Source organism: Phoca vitulina, unplaced genomic scaffold (assembly GCF_004348235.1).
Source record: "Phoca vitulina isolate PV1807 unplaced genomic scaffold, GSC_HSeal_1.0 scaffold20, whole genome shotgun sequence".
Classification (NCBI taxonomy): Eukaryota; Metazoa; Chordata; class Mammalia; order Carnivora; family Phocidae; genus Phoca; species Phoca vitulina.
The window spans coordinates 9,643,067-9,663,327 of record NW_022589723.1 but is presented as its reverse complement, the minus strand read 5'-3'; the positions used below and the strand labels follow the sequence as shown (position 1 = coordinate 9,663,327).

Genomic DNA, 20,261 nt, shown 5'->3' with positions numbered 1-20,261 from the left:
ACATCAAAACCACACTTTGAAATTTCATAGTCTACTCTGATCCTGCCAGTTTTTCATTTTAAAAAAAATTGACAAAAATGAGTCTTTTTTAAAAAGAAAACATCAAATATTAGTTAACAGTGCTAAGACTTCAATGTAATAATTATCTGTTGTGCTGATGTTTTTCAATTAGTTTTAAATACAAGGTCTTGGGCTCTTATGTGTGGGATAAATTCATCATGTTTGCTTTGTGCCTATCATTCCTGATAAGACTTGTTTGCTGTTTTTGAGGTCTAAAAAAACAGTTCTGGCATTGTTAATATAATTTACAAATCCTGTGGAAGACCACTTTGTTTAAATAGGGATCCTACTACTGTGGAATCAGAGTTTTTTGTTTTCCCAGGAAATAGACTTATAACTAACTATGCTTACTATTTTCAGTAAATGTCCTGACAGTATAACTTGAGATATTTGCTGTAATTCAAATGATGAATTACAAACTTAGGAAGGATGAGAAAAGTCTTGAAAGATTAGAAAAGGACTGACATAAATGTGGAGTCCATCTTTAAAGATTGTGTGAGTAGGAAGAAAATTCGTGAGTGATAACCAGTACCCTAACGAAGTTATTAGGGAAGTTAAAAAAAATTTTTTTTTTCTAAGAGAATTAATTAGCAACTATTTGAACTCATGATTCTAAGAAGCAGCTAACTTGATTCTGAAAAAATGAGCATTTGCTTTGCTTTAGTAGACAACAAGCCAAGTAGATTAGAGAGAAAAAATAAGTATAGCATATAAAACTTTTTATATCTTCTCTTTTGTTGTGTTGGCTGTCCTTCTAGAGATATTAACATGCATATAGGAAAGTGCACAAATCGTAAGTGTACATACAGCTGTTACTTCACAAACACTACTGGAACTCTATTCCAGAAGTCCCTTGTGTCCACTTCCATTCACTTTTCCTCTCCACTGCCTTGCCTTCCCAAGAGTTACTGTGGGCAAATATTTGGGTGATTCCTAGTTTCTCTTGTTACAAATACTACTGTTGTATTACCGTACAGATCTTTTAGTGAAAATTCAAACAGTTGCACCAGTGTTTTCACTCTCATTAACAGCATATGAGAGGTTCTGATTGGTCCACATCCTTGCCAGAATGTTGTATTATTTGTTCATTTTAGTAGCCTTTCTGTGTGGCTTTAAATTACATTTCCCTTATGACTGATGATATTGAATACCTTTCCTAATGCTTATTAGCCATTTGGATAACCTCCTTTATGAATTCTTATTCAAGATACTGCTTATTTTTCTATGAGGCTGTCTGTGTTTTCGTAGTGATTTGTAGTCCTTATGTATTACAGATTATTTTCTACTCTGTAGCTTACTTTTGCACTCTCAGTGGTGTCTTTTGTTAAATAGTTAGCATTTTTGTGTCCTGTTGAAGAAATCTTTGCCTATATACAAAGGTCATGAAGGTAATCCTCTATATTTTTCTCCATAAGTTTTTTTTTTTTTATTTACCTTTCACATTCCAATCTACAGGGAATCGTGGTGGTTTTTTAGTCTGTTTTTTAAGGATTGTCTTTTTTTTTGCATATAGATAGAGATTTTACCCAGCTCCGTTTATTGAAAAGACCATCCTTACTGCCCTCAGCATCACTTTTGCCAAATAGGTAGCTGTATGTGTATGGGTCTGTTTCTGGGCTCTTTGCTGTTCCATTGGTCCATTTGTCTATCCTTGAACCAGTACCACCGTGTATGAACTGTAGCTTCATAATAAGTCGTGATCACTGGTAGCACAGATTTTCTAGCTTCATCTTCCTTCAGTATTGCCTTGGCTGTTCTTAGCTCTTTGCATTCTTATGTAAATTTTAGAATCAGCTCATAAATCTTATTTTAAACTCTTCAACATTGTAGATATATAGGCCACTGGTCCCCAAATTTTTTGGTTATGTCCCCCTGTTACTAAAATATGTTTAATCCATTTTGACTATACCTGTGTATTATTTTCTTTAAAATGATACACTTAGCCTAACATGTTAATATTATTTACCTTGTGAATCTTGCATATGAAGCTTTCTTTGTAGACCACTAGTCTGGATAGTAAAAGAAGCCTAATTGAGTAAGGAATGGTGATAGAGGGGAGGACCCAGTATTTACTGGGGGAAGTACTCCTTTTTCTTCACACACCCTTCTCTCTTTCTTCATGCTGTTTTTAATTGTTCAGTACCAAGGCCAATTGGAGTGAATGGGTGCATCAATCTATATGTCAGAAGAACTTATTTATTGATTGAATGAATCTCTGGTGGTAGAATTTGGTATTGGCTTAATGATCAGGGGTTCTCTGATGCTCCTTTTTTCTGCTGGTCAGACTACCTTTAGAATCACCTCCTCTCAATGTCAGTCTACTCCCACAGAGAGCATATGTAATTAATGTTGTTTACCAACCTGTTAGTCAGCAGTGTCTGCTGTGGGCAAGGTGTGTTAACAGTCATGGTCCCTGTTTTCTGGTTTGAAAAATCATTCATGCATGTAGTAAAAACACACAAACTTAAAAAGACTTCATTTTTTACTTTTTTAAAGATCTATTTATTTGAGAGAAGGAGAGCACAGGGTGGGGGGGGTGCACAGAGAGAGAGAGAGAGAGAATCTTGAGCAGACTCCCAGCTGAGTGTGGAGAGCCGGACACAGGGCTCAGTCTCACGGCCTTGACATCATGACCTGAGCCAATACCAAGAGCTAGACGCTTAGCCAACTGAGCCACCCAGGCGCCTCTTAGAAAGACTTTAAAAACAAAAATGACTCAAGAATTGAAAGAAGACATGATTAATTGCCAGATTGGTGGTGGATGATTAGTGGTAAAGTTCAGAATGGGAAATCACCTTAGAATGAAATGGACAAAGAAGTTGTTATAGAAATGGTGTTATTTTATTTTTTTTAAAGATTTTATTTATTTATTAGAGCTGAGCAGGGAGCCCGACGTGGGGCTTGATCCCAGGACCCTGAGATCATGACCCGAGCCAAAGGCAGATACCTAACCAACTGAGCCACCCAGGTGCCTAAAATGGTGTTAAGTTGGACTTCAAGTGATAGGAATCTGGGGAGGAGGAAGGATATTCCAAGTTAAACACTGGAGCTAAACAAAAGAAAGGGCTAGTAAGGTAAGTTGTAGGAGTCTTTAAATGCCAGTCTGTTGGGGTTTAGATATTAAACCAGGAGTTTCAGCCTCTTTTTGGCTTGTGTTATTACATAGATGCTATAGTTGTAGTCTTGGGGAAATAAACTTTTGGTGGCTACTGTCAAGCCATTGGAAGGAGTAATCTGATAGCCAGTTTCACGAAGGCCATTTAATCACTCAGATCACTGAGCACACCAGTGGGGATCTCGGTCATTGGTATTTGATGAAGATTAATCTCAGAGTGTGGTGTCACGAAAGATGAGACACCAGGGGTCCATATTAAGGAGTCTGTTAAACAAGGTTGCAAGTATCAGGTACTAAGGACTCAACAGAAATGGTAGTAACTGAACGATTATAGAGAAAGGGTCAGTGGGGCTCTTGGGTGGCACAGTCGGTTAAGCCCCCGACTCTTGATTTCTGCTTGTCATATCAGGGTCATGAGATCAAGCCCCATGCAGAGTCTACATAAGACTCTATCTTCCTCTTCCTCTGCCTGCCCGCCCCCCCCAATAAATAAATAAATCTTCAAGAAAGGGTCAAGGGACTCTGATTGATTTGATATGGATGAGCATTGTCAGTGAAGGAATCACTTCCAAAACCCAGAATTCAAGAGAAGATCCAAGAGAATGATTAATTCTATATTAAGTTTAAAGCAAATACATAGGGATGAGATTAGTAGCTTTTGTTGTTGTGAGTGTAGATAGAACACAGAAGGCCCAGATGCAGGGATTTACAGGGAGAGAGATTCTGGTTAGAAAGTGTGGAGAGCACATGAAGTGTTCAATGAAGTGTGACAGTTAAAAAGAAGAATAGGGAGGGGGCGCCTGGGTGGCTCAGTCGTTAAGCGTCTGCCTTCAGCTCAGGTCATGAACTCAGGGTCCTGGGATCGAGCCCCGCATCGGGCTCCCTGCTCCGCAGGAGGCCTGCTTCTCCCTCTCCCACTCCCCCTGCTTGTGTTCCCTCTCTCGCTGTGTCTCTCTCTGTCAAATAAATAAATAAAATCTTTAAAAAAAAAAAAAGAATAGGGAGGTATTTAAGGAGGGACACTGGGTTTAAGTCAAAGTTGAATTTGTAGGGGAGAGGAGACTCAGATTTGAAGACTAAAATGGAAAAAGCCCACGAAGAAGGAAATTGAACATGCAAGAGAGACAATTGGTGGGATTGCAAAGTGGTTAACTACCCTTTTTATATGGTAGAAAACTCCAGTGAATACTGGTAGAACGGTATTAACGGAAATTAATTAACGGAAAGGTACTCTCTTCCACAGAGAAAGTTTCACTATTTCTAGAAGCTCTGAAACTAAGCTTAACATGAAAAAAGAAAGAGCCTGGGTGACTCAGTCATTAAGCCTCTGCCTTCGGCTCAGGTCATGATCCCAGGGTCCTGGGATAGAGCCCCGCATCGGGCTCCCTGCTCCGCGGGAAGCCTGCTTCTCCCTCTCCCACTCCCCCTGCTTGTGTTCCCTCTCTCGCTGTCTCTCTCTCTGTCAAATAAATAAATAAAATCTTTTTTAAAAAAAAGAAAAGTGTTACTAAGCAGTTTTGTCGTTTTATTTTTTATTTTTATTTTTTTATCATTCCTTTTTCTTCCCCAAGTGAGAACACAGTTCAGGTGTTTGGACATTTTATATAGTCCCTCTTGTCTTTGCGGTCTTGTGCACAAAAAAGTAAATGTTTCCTGAATGACTTAATAGTGGTGCTTTGTATTTGTGTTGGTTTTCCCTTTGGAACTTGGTGTGTATTCTCATCTGAGGGAATGTCCCCCAGCCTAAAATTACAACATCAGTATTTAAAATAGAATTTTGTGAAGAGTTCTAACATTCCCTTGGAGTTTAAGAAATGTGGGATTGGTAACTTGTTTGGTCACTCATTGATTTTATTGTACGTCAGTTATTTTAGCCTTGCAGTTTCTGTTGATCAGGAACTTGGGAGCAACTTAGGTAGGTGGTTCTAGCTCAGAAAATCTTACAAAGTTCCCGTCAGCTAAGGTTACAGTTATTTGAAAGATTGACTAGAGCCATAGGATCTACTTCCAAAGTAGCTTACTTACATGCCTAGGAAGTTGATGCAGGCTATTGGCTGGAGGCCTCAGTTCCTTGCTGTGTGGACTTTTCCATGGGGCTGCTTGAGTATCATGACATGGCAGCTGGCTTTCCCCAGGGTAAGTGATCCCGGGGGGGAGGGCAAGCAAGGAAGAGGCACAGTGCCTTTTATGATCTAGTTTTGGGAGTCACGCTAGGAGAGGGGAAGGAACTAGGTTCTGCCTTTTGAAGAGAAAGTTACCAAAGAATTTGTGAACATATCTTAAAATGACCAGAGCCTCTTACTGCTGGGCTGATACCTTTAAATTAGTTATTTCATTATAAAGTTTGTTGTGGTATTCCTAGTTCTGAGATTTTGGCCTAGGCTATTGATGGGTTCTGACTGTGACATCATAAATGTTCTTAAATTGATTAAAGAATGTTGGTATCTCTCCCTACACTCTGTCACTCGTCTTGTTCACAATTTTATTAGCCACAGCAAACTTCAGCTGGGGAGGATATTAAATACAGGAAAATGTCTGGCTTTCATCTTCAGCGGGAATTCATTGCTCATAAGCTCTAAGTCCTTGTAAGCAAAATTTTTTCATTGCAGTCTGTGTTGTATTCTGTATCTTGCATGTTCATTTGATTTGCCAACTTAATTCTGATTAGGTAACCTTGATTATTTATGAAGAGATGTTATTTCTCCAGCTCTTTGCTTTGCTTTCTTTTGTGGTCCTAAAAAGTGGAATAGGCTTATTTTACTATGCAAAGTAAATACAAATTTTGTTTCAAAGTTTTAATGGAAGTGGGGCACCTGGCTGGCTCAGCCAGTGGAGCGTGCCACTCTTGATGTTGTGAGTTTGAGCCCACATTGAGTGTAGAGATTACTTAAAAAAATAAAATCTTTAAAACAACAAAGTTTTGATGGAAAAATATACAAGTGATTCTATGTTCAAGATCAGTTTTTAAAGATGAAGTTTGGGGTTATTCTTTTTTTTTTTTTTTAAGATTTTATTTATTTATTTGCCAGAGAGGGAACATAAGCAGGGGGAGTGGGAGAGGGAGAAGCAGGCTTCCCGCGGAGCAGGGAGCCAGCTTGACGTGGGGCTCGATCTCAGGACCCTGGGATCATGACCTGAGCCGAAGGCAGACACTTAATGACTGAGCCACCCAGGCACCCCTCTGCCTTTTTTAAGTAATCTCTACCCCCAACATAGGGCCCAAACTCACAACCCTGAGAGGTCAAGAGTGGCATGCTCTACTGATTGAGCTAGCCAGGCACCCTTGGGATTATTCTTGAGTGGATAGACCTGAGAGCAAAGACCACGGGAAATGCTAAAATTGGAAGCAAGTGTAGAATTCTTTCTCTTGTACTATTCAAATAATAATTTCAAGTAAAATTCCTTTATTTTTTTTTTTAAAGAGTTTGTTTGTTTATTTGACAGAGAGCGAGAGAGGGAATACAAGCAGGGAGCGGGAGAAGCAGGCTCCCCGCTGAGCAGGGAGCCTGACATGGGGCTCGATCCCAGCACCCTGGGATCATGACCTAAGCCGAAGGCAGATGCTTAACAACTGAGCCACCCTGGCGCCCGATAAAATTCTTTTAAAGCTACCAAATTAGCTTTGAATTAATTTTTCCACATGCAGCTTTGTCCTCTTATTGCAGAAAATTCTTCATTCTTTTCTGTGCCTTCATTTGTTTTATGAAGAGTAGTAGTTATTGTTCCAGCAGCCTGTCTCCTAAATACAGCTTCCTATCATTGGATCCAGGTAAAGGCTTTGTTCTTATTCCTCTGGGAAGACAAGTAATGAGTGTTGACTTAGCTACATGTTGTCATCTTGTTCCTGGTAAGCTATCTCATATCCCATACTACTGAGTCATCCAGCGATCTAACCCAGTCCTCACCTTCTTCTTTACCACCGTGGATATGAATGAATCTGGACAGTGAGAAGCTTTTTTCCCAGGGGTGCCTGTAAAACCCTTGTTCTCACTCTGCAGTGAATGTTAGGTTCGAATTCTGTGTTACAGAGTTCAAGGAAGTACTATTCTCATAATACTAGCTTTGGGATGATAAATACACGTGAAGGAACTAAGGAACTAGGCTAAGGATACAGATCGGATGACATTTAGAGGTGTTTTAAACAAAGTTTAGGGTCTTTTAAACTCTCTTACTTGACATGAATGCTTGTCTGATATTTTTTTCTCTTGTGATACTTGTGAAACAAAAGCCAGCATGGTTCACTGTGTTCCACTGAATTTTATTGTGTTCCACTCGGCTGTACTGGTGAGAATTTTAAGAAGGAATAGTAGTTAGTTCAAATTTTTCATAAATTCAATCTCACACACCTCCTTCCCCACTGTGAGCTCTGGGCAGAGCTCCTTTCTTGTACAGTTTTGTAGGGGTTAAAGAGTACAAGTTTCACACATATTTTAATCTTGTTTTGCTTAGAAGAATAAAGAAAATCCAGAATCTGTAGGATATATACCATGTAGTCATCTTTTGGGGAGGCAAAGCAGATTTTATGCTATATCCAGTTAAAAATGATGATTGGCAGAAGCAGAGTACAGGGTGTCCCCCTCTTTTCAAAAATTCACGGTTATGCCACTTGGCTTTTAAGAAGGACCTACATTCATACCTGTTTCACTAATCAAAAGAGATCTGAAGAGGACTTTTGCTTTTTCCAAAAAAAGGCAAAAAGCGGAAGTAGCATTCAGCATTTAGGAGCCCTTACAGAGCCCTGTGCACCGGAGCAGTGAGAGCAGCACGGCCCAGCTCCCTGCCCAGGCACTAGACTCAGCATCCAGCTGCCATAGCTTTCAGCCATGTCTGTGTGCGTCTGTGCTGTATCTCAGTTTATTTTGTGCATCTGTTAGCAAGGTGTGTCCTAAGGTATCGGAAAAGCTGAAAAGAGTTATTTTGGGGGGTCTGGGAATGCTCAAAAATTTTTCCATAGAGTTTAATTGTAATTGCTTCTTTGCTTTATGCTATTTCAGCTTACAAAAGTTTTCAGAGGAATTCTCTACATTCGGGTAGCAAGGGAAACCTGTACCAGCATTGATTCCATCTCCTGTATCTGTCTCAGTGGAACTGTTGTTATGGTAATAGCCACTTAGGCATCATGTGTGTCAAAAGCTTTACATACTCCACAGCTTTTGTGAGCTAGGTCATAAAAATTGGGGGCAGTTCAGATTTTGCAATTTAAAATATGCAAAAGGATCTAAACATAAAGAATTGTTTTTGAAAAGAGTGGTGTATGTTTAAGTTTTAAACACTGTTCTCTATTTTATGCTTAGAGAGCTTTGACTGGCTATTGATGAAGAATCCCAAACAGGAGGTTTTAAAAAACTCATCTGCTAAATGTTAATTTGCAACTAGAGTATTTATATATGTTATTATTTCCTGAGATCATGAAAGCTGCCAACGCCCCTTGTGGAAAACTCTGGGAAGCCATTGTATTCAGGGTTTTTCTGTGCTTTATTTTCTCTCTTTTTGTTTGGTCACTTAAAATACCTGAAAATAGAATCCATTTAGTCTAGCAGTTGATCTATAAACACTACACCCTTTCATTTAAGGTGAGACCTTTCCTCACAGACTCTTAATTTTATAGAACAAACTGACAGTTACCAGAGGGGAAGGGGGTTGGGGGGAAGGTTGGTGAGGAGTGCACTTGTCATGACAGCACCGGGTGATTTATGGAAATGTTGAATCACTATATTGTACACCTGAATCTAATATAACACTGTATGTTAACTAACTGGAATTAAAATAAAAGCTTAAAAAGCAAAATAATAATAATAATAAAGTGAGACCTTTTCTCTATACCTATGTTTGATGTATTCTTTAAGAACAAAAGCAGAAAATTAATTTGAGTAATGAAGACCTAATGGTAACATAAATGTTCCTTTTAATTTTAAACAAGACATGGAGAATAAAGGATGGCCCCTTGTTAAGTGGGTAAGTCTATATCTGAGGGGAAAAACATCTGTGTGTTTTCTGTGCTATACTGTGGCAAGAAGTTTACAGGTGTGGGGCCTATCTTCCTGCCCTACTTACTTTCCATTGAGACTTTTGTGTAGTGCCAAAAGACAAAAGCCTAACTTCTCTGCTGTGTGCATGTAGTCGTTCTGGTAGCAAGACACATATAGCTGCCAGTGCCTACAGGGTAATGAAGACCTTCAAGAGCATGAGGAAGGGACAACAGAACAGCAGAACCTGTGCCCACATCATAACCAAATCATGTCTCCCGTAGTGTGACATTCTGTGTCTTTTTTCTAATTTGTTCTAGGCCCAAACAGACTAAAGCAGTAATGAAACTTCTTTTCTGTCCCTCCTTCACCTGCTCACCCAGGCATCTTATGCAGTGGTGTTTAAGGTGTCCTTTGTGTTCTTCTGTGTGAAGCATTAAATTTTTTTGTAGGTAGCAGTGTCTAGTAGTTCATGTCATTATGTGAAAGGAATGTGGGTAATGTGGTATTAAGGACCACCTATCCTAAGGAAGAATTGATGGAACCAAGGTTAAGAGAAAATAATGTAGAAAAGTATAGACTGAGTAAAATATGCTGGAGAGGTGGTCAGGGTTTCTCTAAAGCTAAGGCTGTGTATGAGCATTTTGAGCTAGTGAATTTTTTTCTAATCTAAAATCAAAGCTACAAATCACCCTGCCTTTAATGACTTCCAGTGAGAATATCATTTTAACCTAGCTCATGTAAGACAAGTGAACATGTTTTATTTGGGAATGACCACCCCTGGGAGTAGAATTATCATTAGACTTTTTCCGGAAAGGTGTCACAAATAACATACTGTGTTAAAAGGACTCCCTACAGTGACTGTTGTAACTCTTTCTTACTAATAACTATAATGTTGAAGAGAAAATAATTGAAGGAAATGTTCATTCTTTCATCTTTTACCTTTATATTCTAGGAATGAAGTAAGAAACAGGCTTTGTTGAATTTTGCCATTTGAGAATACTTAAAATGAGGGTGATTTTAAGAGATCCCTGGCAGAGACATTGTTTAGTTACTGCTCTTTAGAAGTTAGTAAGCAGTTCAGAGGTGTTCAGGTCAGCTACTGCTGCTGCCTCAGCCCCCTGAGTGGCAGTAGACACCCTAACTAGCAGTCCTGAGCTACTACTGTAGCTCGATGACATGAGCATCTCTCCACCCCCTAGGAGGGGCAAGGGTGCTTACCACCAATAATAGAAAATGTGCTTGCAGAAAACAAGAGAATTGACTATCTTCATCTGTGCATTACCATAGGATTGTTTTAAGTGTATGTTCTTACCTATCCAGTATCTAGTATTGGAAGAACAGGTTGATACCTGGTCTAATAATCTTTGTAATGATCCTTACACTAGGCATTCAGAAGGTAATGGACATCGAGGCGGATGAACTTCAATGCAGATGCTAGCCAACATAAAGATGAGAACGCAGATATTATTGAAAAACTATCAGAAGGTTAAAATTCTTTTCTGGGTAACGACAGGGACATCCACATCTAGAGGAAAATATCAAACATGTCAAAGCTACGTGGACCTAATGTTGTAATAAAGCATTGTAAAGACTTCCATACAGTGTGGTTAGAAACCACTGGAGACAGCCCAACTCTCCTAGAAACAGTTCAGGCCTTTCAGTTTGTTCATGACCATTATTCAGAAAATGCTGATTGGTTTTTGGAAAACAGATTATGATACACATATCCTGGTAGACAACTTAAGATGGCTTCTCTCAAAGTGTGATCCTGAAGAGCCCATTTACTTTGGGAAAAGATACTTACTGAACAAAGAAGCCTTGAAGAGATTTGGTCCTGGAAGCTTTTGGTACTGGAATTGTAACTATTCTTCTGTACAGAGTCCTGGTTACTGTTCATCTTGCAGTTTGTTTTCTTGACCTTGTACCAATGTAGAAATTTGCCTACCTTGTGTATGTATTATCTTCATCTGTATAGTTGTTTAGGTTACCAACCTGCCTTATCTGAGAAAACAATAAAGAAAAAAGTGAAGTAATCAAGAATGAAGATCCAAAGATAAAATGTCTAACATTGCACTGAAGAAAGAATTGCATCTGCAGTAAAGAACACTGTAATCCCACTGACAGATTCTTTTATGTGAACATTCCATACTTTTAAAAAAATTTTTTAAAAGATTTATTTATTTTGAGAGAGAGAGACAGAGATAGCGACAGAGGGCACTAGTGGGGAGGAAAGGGAGGAGCAGGCTCCCCGCTGAGCAGGAAGCCTGTTGAGGGGCTTGATCCCAGGACTCTGGGATCATGACCTGAGCCAAAGGCAGATGCTTAACCAACTGAGCCACCCAGGCGCCCCAACATTCCATACTTTTAAAAAAATCTTTCTCACGAAAGCTTATAAACTGAAGCTTTACTATGAGCTTTTAGTCTGTTAAAATGTATTGATAATGTAATACAAATGAAGAATTTGTTTTTTTAAAAATGGTCAGATAAAAGAACTAAAGCAATATTGTTTTCTTTTCCTGACCACTTGTATTGATGTCACTGAATAAATGAAACAGCTAACCTTGCTAGAACTATAGTTGACTCTTGAACAACGCCAGGGTTAGGGATGTTGACCCTCTCTGCAGTCAAAAATCCACGTATAACGTTTTACTCCCCCCAAAACTTAACTACTAACAGCCTCCTGTTGACAGGAAGCCTTACCAATAACATAAACAGCCAGTTAACACATATTTTGTATATGTGTTATATACTGTATTCTTACAACAAAGTAAGCTAAAGAAAATGTTACTAAAATCATAAGGAAAATACATTTACAGTATTGTTGAGTTATTTTTGGAAAAAAAACCCATGTATAAGTGGATCCACACATTTCAAACCCATGTTCTTCAAAGGTCAGCTGTACATGCACTGTTAATATACATGTGTGATGCTAAACAGATGTGCCTTATGCCTGGCTGGTTCAGTCGGTAAGTAGAGTATACAACTCTTGGTCTCGGGGTTGTAAGTTTGAGCCACATATGTTGGTTGTAGAGATTACTTAAAAATAAAATCACTTAAAGGGCGCCTGGGTGGCTCAGTTGGTTAAGCGACTGCCTTCAGCTCAGGTCATGATCCCAGGGTCCTGGGATCGAGTCCCACATCGGGCTCCCGGCTCAGTGGGGAGCCTGCTTCTCCCTCTGACCCTCTCCCCTCTCATGCTGTTTCTCTCCTGCTCACTCTCTAATAAATAAATAAATAAGTAAATAATCTTTTAAAAAAAAAGAAAAAGAAAATCACTTAAAAAAAAATGGCCTTGAAGAAAAATTTAGAAGGAAATATTGTTAGCCATCATGTTTTTAATTTAAGATGTGAGTTTGCATCCATGGTGTAACCAATGAACCAGACTTGCCCCCACATATACGTTGTTTTGTCTAATGAAAATTATGTTCTAACTATTTACAATTAACAGTATCTCTTCCAGAAAAAGGTAGAATTAGAAATGCCACTTGGCTTACAGTATATTAATAAAACCATGGTTTAAAATTAACATGAGCTTTGGCTATATTATACATTTGGTTCTAAATACTGGTTTATTGTTTATTAGAATTAATATTCACTAAGAAGAATGTGTTTAAGTCAGATGTTTAATATTTGACATTTTTTCCATTTTGCTTGCATTAAACATACTTGCCAGTGGCACTAATTTGCGTTTCTGTTTTGTAGTCTCTGGTTTTCAGCAGCCACTGTAAAGCAGTGAGTGGCTACTCAGACCAGGTCATCCATCAGCGGAGATCAGCTACCTCCTCGCTTCGTTGCTGCCTGCTCACTGAACTGCCATCTTTTTTGTGTGTGGCCAGTCCACGAGTAAGTGCCACAGGAGGGAAGAGCCAAAATAGATGATACTTGAAGGAATAAACCCTCTTTTAAGAGATCCATTTCTTAAACAGAACTGTTTTAAGCTGTTTGGACCTTAAGAAACATAAATCCTCACTATTTAGAGGACATACGTGGTCCTGGCTTTCCCAAGACAGTACTCCTCCCTTTAAATTGTGTTGGTTTGAGAACTGTTACATGGTAGATAAGAATGGCTTCTTTCCCTGACCATGTCTCTCCTGTGTAGTTCCTCTCCTTCAGTCAGGGGCTCTAAACTACCGTGGGAACAAGCCATCTGTCAGGTGGATTATCACCAAACAGCAGGGTCAGGGACAGTGGAATATTTGAAAAGGAGAGGGAGCCATTTGTTACCTGCATTGAGGCTTTTGAGGGTTTTTTAGAGGAGGGGGCCAGGTTGGGAGGGAGATTGGATCTGGCCTTCTCGCCTCAGTGCAGTCTCCAGATAACAAAAGGAAACATAACACTCCAGCACCAAGAAACTTCTTAGTCTGGTGTTCTCGTGCTTTCCTCGGCAGCCCTGCCTAGACTGTGGTTCACAGGTATGTTCCCTCGGAAAAGTGACTGTTGCTCTCTATTCACCATTCAACAGTCATAGTTTTATTTGCAGGTTGGGAGCAGTTTCTGTTGTGGTTTCAACACTGAGCACCTGTTAGAGCCTTCCTAACACTCCCATTTATCAAAACAGGGCACTCTGGCGATTGCCCTCAGCATCGCCGCAAAGGCTCCCCTTCTCACAGTGCAGTTTTTTACTCTGCTTACCTTTCCCATTCTTTCCTGTCGTTGATGAGAGCTAGACAGAAGCTCTCTTACAACTCTGAACAAGTATGTGAAGGGAGAGGGCTGGGTAGAGATGCGCCAGACTGTGGTAAGAGCAGAGAACAAGTTTCTGTCTTCCTGGCTCATTTCCTTTTGCTTTAAGGAGCATCTTTCAGTTAGCCAGGAAAACTCTTTAAGAGGCCGACGTTTCTCACCCTTCTGTGTTTTACCTTGTTTTCTCCACTCATCCTAGAAGGTCTGCTGTGTTCACAGTTCTGTTTAAAGAAGGTGGAGCCTTTTGAATCTTCCTTAGTGATATTTTTCTGTCATTATTTACATCAGCTTGCATCCTTTATTAAGTTATCTAAGGTCAGAATCTGGCAGGGGGTCCCAAGAAAGTTGATGAATGGAAATGAGATGATGGTGGTACTGAGTCCTGTTGACTCCTGCCTGCCTTCCCTTCTTTCTGCTGACCTGTACTACATGAACTTGATTCCCAGGCCACTGTCAATTGTGATTTATATTGGCTATCTAAATAGAAAGTATTTAGATTTTCTTTCTTTTTTTTTTTTTAAGATTTTATTTATTTGACAGAGAGAGACACAGTGAGAGAGGGAGCACAAGCAGCGGGAGTGGGAGAGGGAGAAGCAGGTTTCCCGTGGAGCAGGGAGCCCGATGTGGGACTCGATCCCAGGACCCTGGGACCATGACCTGAGCTGAAGGCAGACGCTTAACGACTGAGCCACCCAGACGCCCAAAAGTATTTAGATTTTCTATGTATCCTGTTCTTCCAAAGCATTTTTGGTCTTTGAAGCTTAAGTCAATGCAGGGAAATGCACCTTTTCTAGAAAACATCTAAAGTCAGCTGCTTCTATAGAAAGTGGTCTTCAGGTTTCATAGTTGTGTGGTTCATTTCCTTCTCACCCTCCCAATCTGATGTATATACTGAGAGGCCTTATAAGAGGAAGTCTAGATATCAGAGAGGGATGTCTAGATATTTTTACTTCTCATATCCCTAGTGATTTATAGAGCCAGTTAAAAAGTGAGCTGCCTTGGGCTGTCATTGCATTTACAGGCATACAAATTCTTCATTTGTTCCACTCAGAGCTCTGTAGCCAGCCACTCTGAAGAACAACCCCACTCTGCCAACATACACATGCAGTACCTCAGTTGTACAGCTGGGGACTTGTTTTCTGAGGAGCCCAAAATCTAAACTATCATACCTGATGCTGCTGTTTCCCTAAAGGACAGTAAATAGTGACTAGCTTGAAGGAGGCTAGAATAGCATTAAGGTGGGGTGGCGGGCAGGGAACAGGAAAAAACTTTGTATCATTTGGCTGAAGCACTCTGCCCCAGCACCCTCCTTTCCTACTCAGCCCCTCCCTCTGTAATTGTAGAGTTTCTTCACATAGCAGATGCCAAACCTGAAATGGGAGTAATTATACCAGGGTTATATGGATAGGAAGAGGAGTTTTAAATATGTCTGAATATTTATTTATACACTCATACGCAAGCTTTTACCTTTCAGATCAGGCCTGGAGTGTGAGTAATCCTGAGATACCTTGATTATTTTATATTGATTTCTAACCCAACTGTGGTGGGGAAAACTGACTTCCTTTGAAGTCTAACCTTAGCCTTGAGCTAAAACAAATTAATGTCCCTGTCTTGTGCTGTGGAAACTTTAGGGTCAGTTCTGGAAGAACTGTGCCACTAAGGAAGGAATTATAGGAGCTGTTTTCTCATTAGCTGCGGAAATAATTCTGCAGGGTTAATAAACTAAGACCCTGGAAATCCATCTTACCAAAAAACTGAAGCGCTTGGAGTGGTCACGCTTCCTAGAGCCAGAGCAGGAGTATACACGTCCTCGGGAAGGACGCGCTAAATGCTTGAGGAGATGGCCCTTGAAGATACTATAGTTTAGGAAGTTAATGAAGCAAGAAACAGAGGTTAGCTCATGTGAGACTGAAGAGAGTATGCATTTCCATTTGTGGGGAGGGAAGAATGGTATATCATGCTTCATCTTCCCCTGCTTCTGAGCTATCAGGAAGGCCACTTGGGGTTAGAAGAATGGGTGGAGGCTGTCTAGGATAGAGCTGACTTGGGAAGCACAGTTTAATTAGAAGTGGACTTGTTTGCCTCTTTTTGGACCTCATGAGTTCACTGCTTACGTACTTACGACATGACATTCTGTGATTCTGCATATATCTTGATCCAGGGTTCCTGCCAAAGAAGCTTATCAAAACATAAAAAATATTTCACTAAGATCTGGGCCTTGCATACTACCTAGTTTTCAATCCTGGACTTGGAAGGATATCAACAAAATGAAATTGGAAAATAGGTGAAAGTTTATAACTGGAGAAAGTTGTTTTCTTTTTAAACTCTTAAGAGTGCCTAGGAGTGAGTTCTAGGCAGGAAAAACATTTTCCCTGTGTCAGTGTTCCCTGTTCGTTTGTGCTGAGTTTCTAGCTTTTGGCTTTTCATCTGGAGAATCTGGGCCTTATACATATTTATTTATTTATTTATTTATTTATTTATTTATTTATTTATTTATTTTATTCTTTTTTAGAGAGAGAGAGTGCGTGCATGAGAGCAAGTGGGGGAGGGGCAGAGGGAGAGGGAAAGAGAATCTTAAGCAGGCTCCACACCCAGTGCAGAGCATGATGTGGGACCCAGTCTTATGACCCTGAGATCATGATCTGAGCCGAAATCAGGAGTCAGACGCTTAACCCACTAAGCCACCCAGGTGCCCCCCAAAGTCTATATAATTCCAGTATAAGTTCTGCTTTTCTACAAAATAAACAACAGCAGCAAAAACAAAGCCGTTATGTTTGAGTGTAAAATTGGTCAGTATGAGTCTCTCGTTAGAAAAGAGTAAATATGCTTTATTCATCCAAAAGTATATATACTATATAGAACTGGTCATATAGTAGTCTAACTTCTGTAGTCTAACCACTGCTGCTTATATCACTGTTATGAAAATACAACCACCATTGATCGTGAGGTTCTGGGACTCATACCCTGGATGGTAGATAGCCGCTGAGATACTGCCAGGACAGGCCATAGCAGGAAAGATCCAGTTTTTATTCACCTTTTTTTTAAAAAAAATTTTTTTTTACTTTTTTAAAGATTTTATTTATTTATTTGACAGAGACACAACGAGAGAGGGAACACAAGCAGAGGGAGTGGGAGAGGGAGAAGCAGGCTTCCTGCTGAGCAGGGAGCCCGATGCGGGGCTCAATCCCAGGATCCTGGGATCATGACCTGAGCCAAAGGCAGATGCTTAACGACAGAGCCACCCAGGCGCCCCTATCCACCTGTTTTTTATTTCTGTCTTCATTTGTCTATGTTCAGCTTTCGGTGGGAAAAAGGAATAAGTTGGAAGTAAGAGAACATACTCCTTTTGGAGTGGGTAAAGATGACCACTTGAGATTACCAACACCTGCGCCTAGTACTGTGTGTGAAACTGATTGATATGTGAGCCTGTCTGGGTTTTGGAGCTGCAGGGGCCCAGCTTGCTGTGACACCTCCCTGTAGTTTTGTGTCTGGACTGTAGATGGCACTGTTCTCTAGCCAACTCAGTTCAGCTTCCTCTATAAGCCAGAGTAGAGGACGCTGTGGTATTAGTAAATGATGCTCTTTCTATTGTTTTGGTATCTTCTAGTCTCCAGCAGAGGCACCTGCAGCCCCGTAGTCAGCTAGCTGACTGTTAATGTACACCAAGGCAGCATTAAGGCTTGGCCTGAGGGCCATGGTGTTCGTTAAAAGCCTAGAGCTGTTCGCTTGTCCCTTAGAACTTCTGGATCAAAATCTGCACTTTAGATAAGCTCCCAAGAAGGTTCTTACGCATACAAAAACTTGACAACCATTCCATTGCCCTAAAGATTGATGGGCATGAAGATAGAAAAGTTAATAGCAAGATATATTTTCCTAAATGTCTCACTTCTGGGAAATAATAGCAACAATAAAACTAGCTAACTAGGTACGGCCAGTGTTCTATGTTCTGATCTCTCTCATTCCTCTGCACTTGCTCCTTATACCCAATTTCTCCCCATTTCTTGGTCTTGCTCCAGGGTTTTTCTGAGCAATTTAGTGCATATAATGGGACTTTAGCATTTTTATCAGCCTGAGCTTGCAGCTAATCACAGCGTCCAGATTTCAACAGAAGGTAACTCAGGCTTCTAATCAGGTGATTTCACAGTTATCTGAATACACAGATGCTTATTAGAGTGGGAATAGACCCAGATCACTAAAGGATTAAAAAGCCCGTTTCTTAATTGGGGGGAGCCTTCTATTCCATGGGGGGGAGGGGGGCAGCATTTCAGTGTTGTTGCACCTTGTGGGGAGATAAGAATTTGTGCATAGCCTCTGTCCTAGCCAGGAATGAATCCACCAGTCTCTGGCAGTTGCTTTCTCCACCCGCCTCCACCATATCCCAGCTTATGGCCTACAAGAAAGGTTCTCTTATCTTTCATTAGGTTTGTCAGTCAGCAACCTGGTCAGGGAAGAGGAGAAAGAAGTCTTGATAAACTTGGGAATTTTGACAGAAAAGCATTAAAGATAGCTTCAAATGCACCAGGCCAATAACTCTTTTAGTTCTTTAGTAATGACTGCATAGCTCCAGCTCCCTTTCTGATCTCCCCATTCTGTATATGGCTAATAGAATTTCACCAAAAACACTATCCAGCAATGAGGGGAGGTGGCAGAGTTGGATCAGAGATGCATAGAACCATGATAGAATTATTCCTGACCTGGTATCCCAGTTTTTCTGCAAACTCCTGCACTCTCTGGATCTTTAGTTTGCTGCAGATTCATGTTAATAAGAGGTTGGCCTTTTCCTTGGACCAGCTCACTGAGTCAGTTATTAGAGGCAGCTTATTTGTCAGAACAAGGAAGTTAAAACCACTAACCTAAGAATTATCCACATTTGTCTGATTTCAAAGTTGGAGTGTAGGAAATGTGCAAGAGCTATCTCATGTGACTGTCTCACTGCAGGTTACCGCAGTGCCATTGGATTCTTACTGCAATGACCGAAGTGCAGAATATGAGCGGCGAGTGCTGAAGGAAGGAGGGAGTCTGGCAGCCAAGCAGTGTTTGTTAAATGGGGCCCCTGAACTGGCGGCAGAGTGGCTAAATCGACGGTCCCAGTTCTTCCCAGAGCCAGCTGGAGGACTGTGGAGCATCAGGCCTCAGAATGGCTGGTCTTTCATCAGGATTCCAGGTAAGTTCTCTGTTCTCTTGGCGTTTTGCCCGCTTTGGCAAGGGAAGAGGAACCGAGGAGATACTCCATGTGGTGGCTTTAGATATTTGGAATTCAGAGTTCTTGGGGTTTGTTTCCTGTTTTGCCCTTACTAACTTTATAGGTAAAAATACTGAAGTAATTTATGACTTAAAGAGAGAAATGTTTTTTAGATTTGTGCTTACGTACTCTCCTTTGACAAGCTTACAGCTGAGAAAGGAATGCCACCCTTAAAAAAAGGGGGGGGGGTAGAAATAAAGTTGGTAGGAAAGGCTCCAGGTCGAGTGAGTACAGTTGTCTTGTGCCATTGCCAGTAGGGTGAATGAGAATGTCGTCACTCTCAGAAAGCCTAGTTGAAGTAGCATAAACAGTGTCCTGCACGGAGCACTAGAGATCTGAATGATAACCAGAAGAAAAACACTGTGTTTTGTGCCAAAATGCTAGCAGATTCCCAGACCTCCTAGAGTCAAGGTCGAGGGTTGAAAGGAAACTAGGTTTTCATCTTTGCTTTAGTGAGACTACTTTTAAGGAAACTGAACACAGGGTTCATAGGCTTATGTTCTTTGCTTACACCTGCTGGCAGATTGGAGTGGTAGTTGAGAGCTACCATGTCAGTTTTGGTTGTCCAGATTCTCTGATACTTTGTATTCTTTTTACTGGATATAATGGAAATAAACTAGAGCTGAGCGTCCAAAAGAGAGAATCTGCCAAGTGTCAAGGGACTTTGGGTCAGCCTGGTAGTAGCTGTGGGTGTGCTTTGGACTAGAAGATGCCATTTTGAGTTTATGAGAGCCATATAGTGTGCGGCCTCATCGCGGACTTAGAATACCTGAAAGCAGTGGGTGAAGGTGTATTGTTGGAAAACAAGGGGAAAGCCCAGTTGTAAAGCAGGCCTGGTTGGTAGTGGCAATAGAGGACTAAAATCCAGCAGGACTGGAAACCATCGAATCCCAGGCAGAAGATGAGCACAGGTGTTGAAAGAAGCAAGACAACACCTTATTTCTTCTTTCTCCCCTCTTCACTCTGGCTCCTAAGTTCCCAGTATAGGAGTAGAGGGCTTACTGCTGGCGCTGTGGGAATCTCTTGTGGCTTTTCCTGTTCTTTGAAAGAAAAATGGACCTTGTTTAAATAGCAGGAAGTGTCTGAGTTCTTTTCGCATCGATAAAAAGCGCCAGCCTCACTGGCTGTTTACTGTGAGAACCAACCAGCTCCTCACTGACCCCATTGTGCTCTGTAGACTGGCTGGGGCAGG

The 20,261-nt window shown here is 40.7% G+C and overlaps 1 protein-coding gene across 3 annotated transcripts in view; it reads left to right on the top strand.

The window, feature by feature from the left end:
* INO80 (INO80 complex ATPase subunit) overlaps window positions 1–20,261 on the top strand; it is a 132,518-nt gene that overhangs the window by 74,006 nt on the left and 38,251 nt on the right. For all 3 annotated transcript variants that reach the window (XM_032418101.1, XM_032418102.1, XM_032418103.1), the window contains 2 exons: window positions 12,847–12,987; window positions 18,766–18,991. In XM_032418101.1, the coding sequence (XP_032273992.1) occupies window positions 12,847–12,987; window positions 18,766–18,991 (367 nt within the window). The remainder of the gene's footprint in view (window positions 1–12,846; window positions 12,988–18,765; window positions 18,992–20,261) is intronic.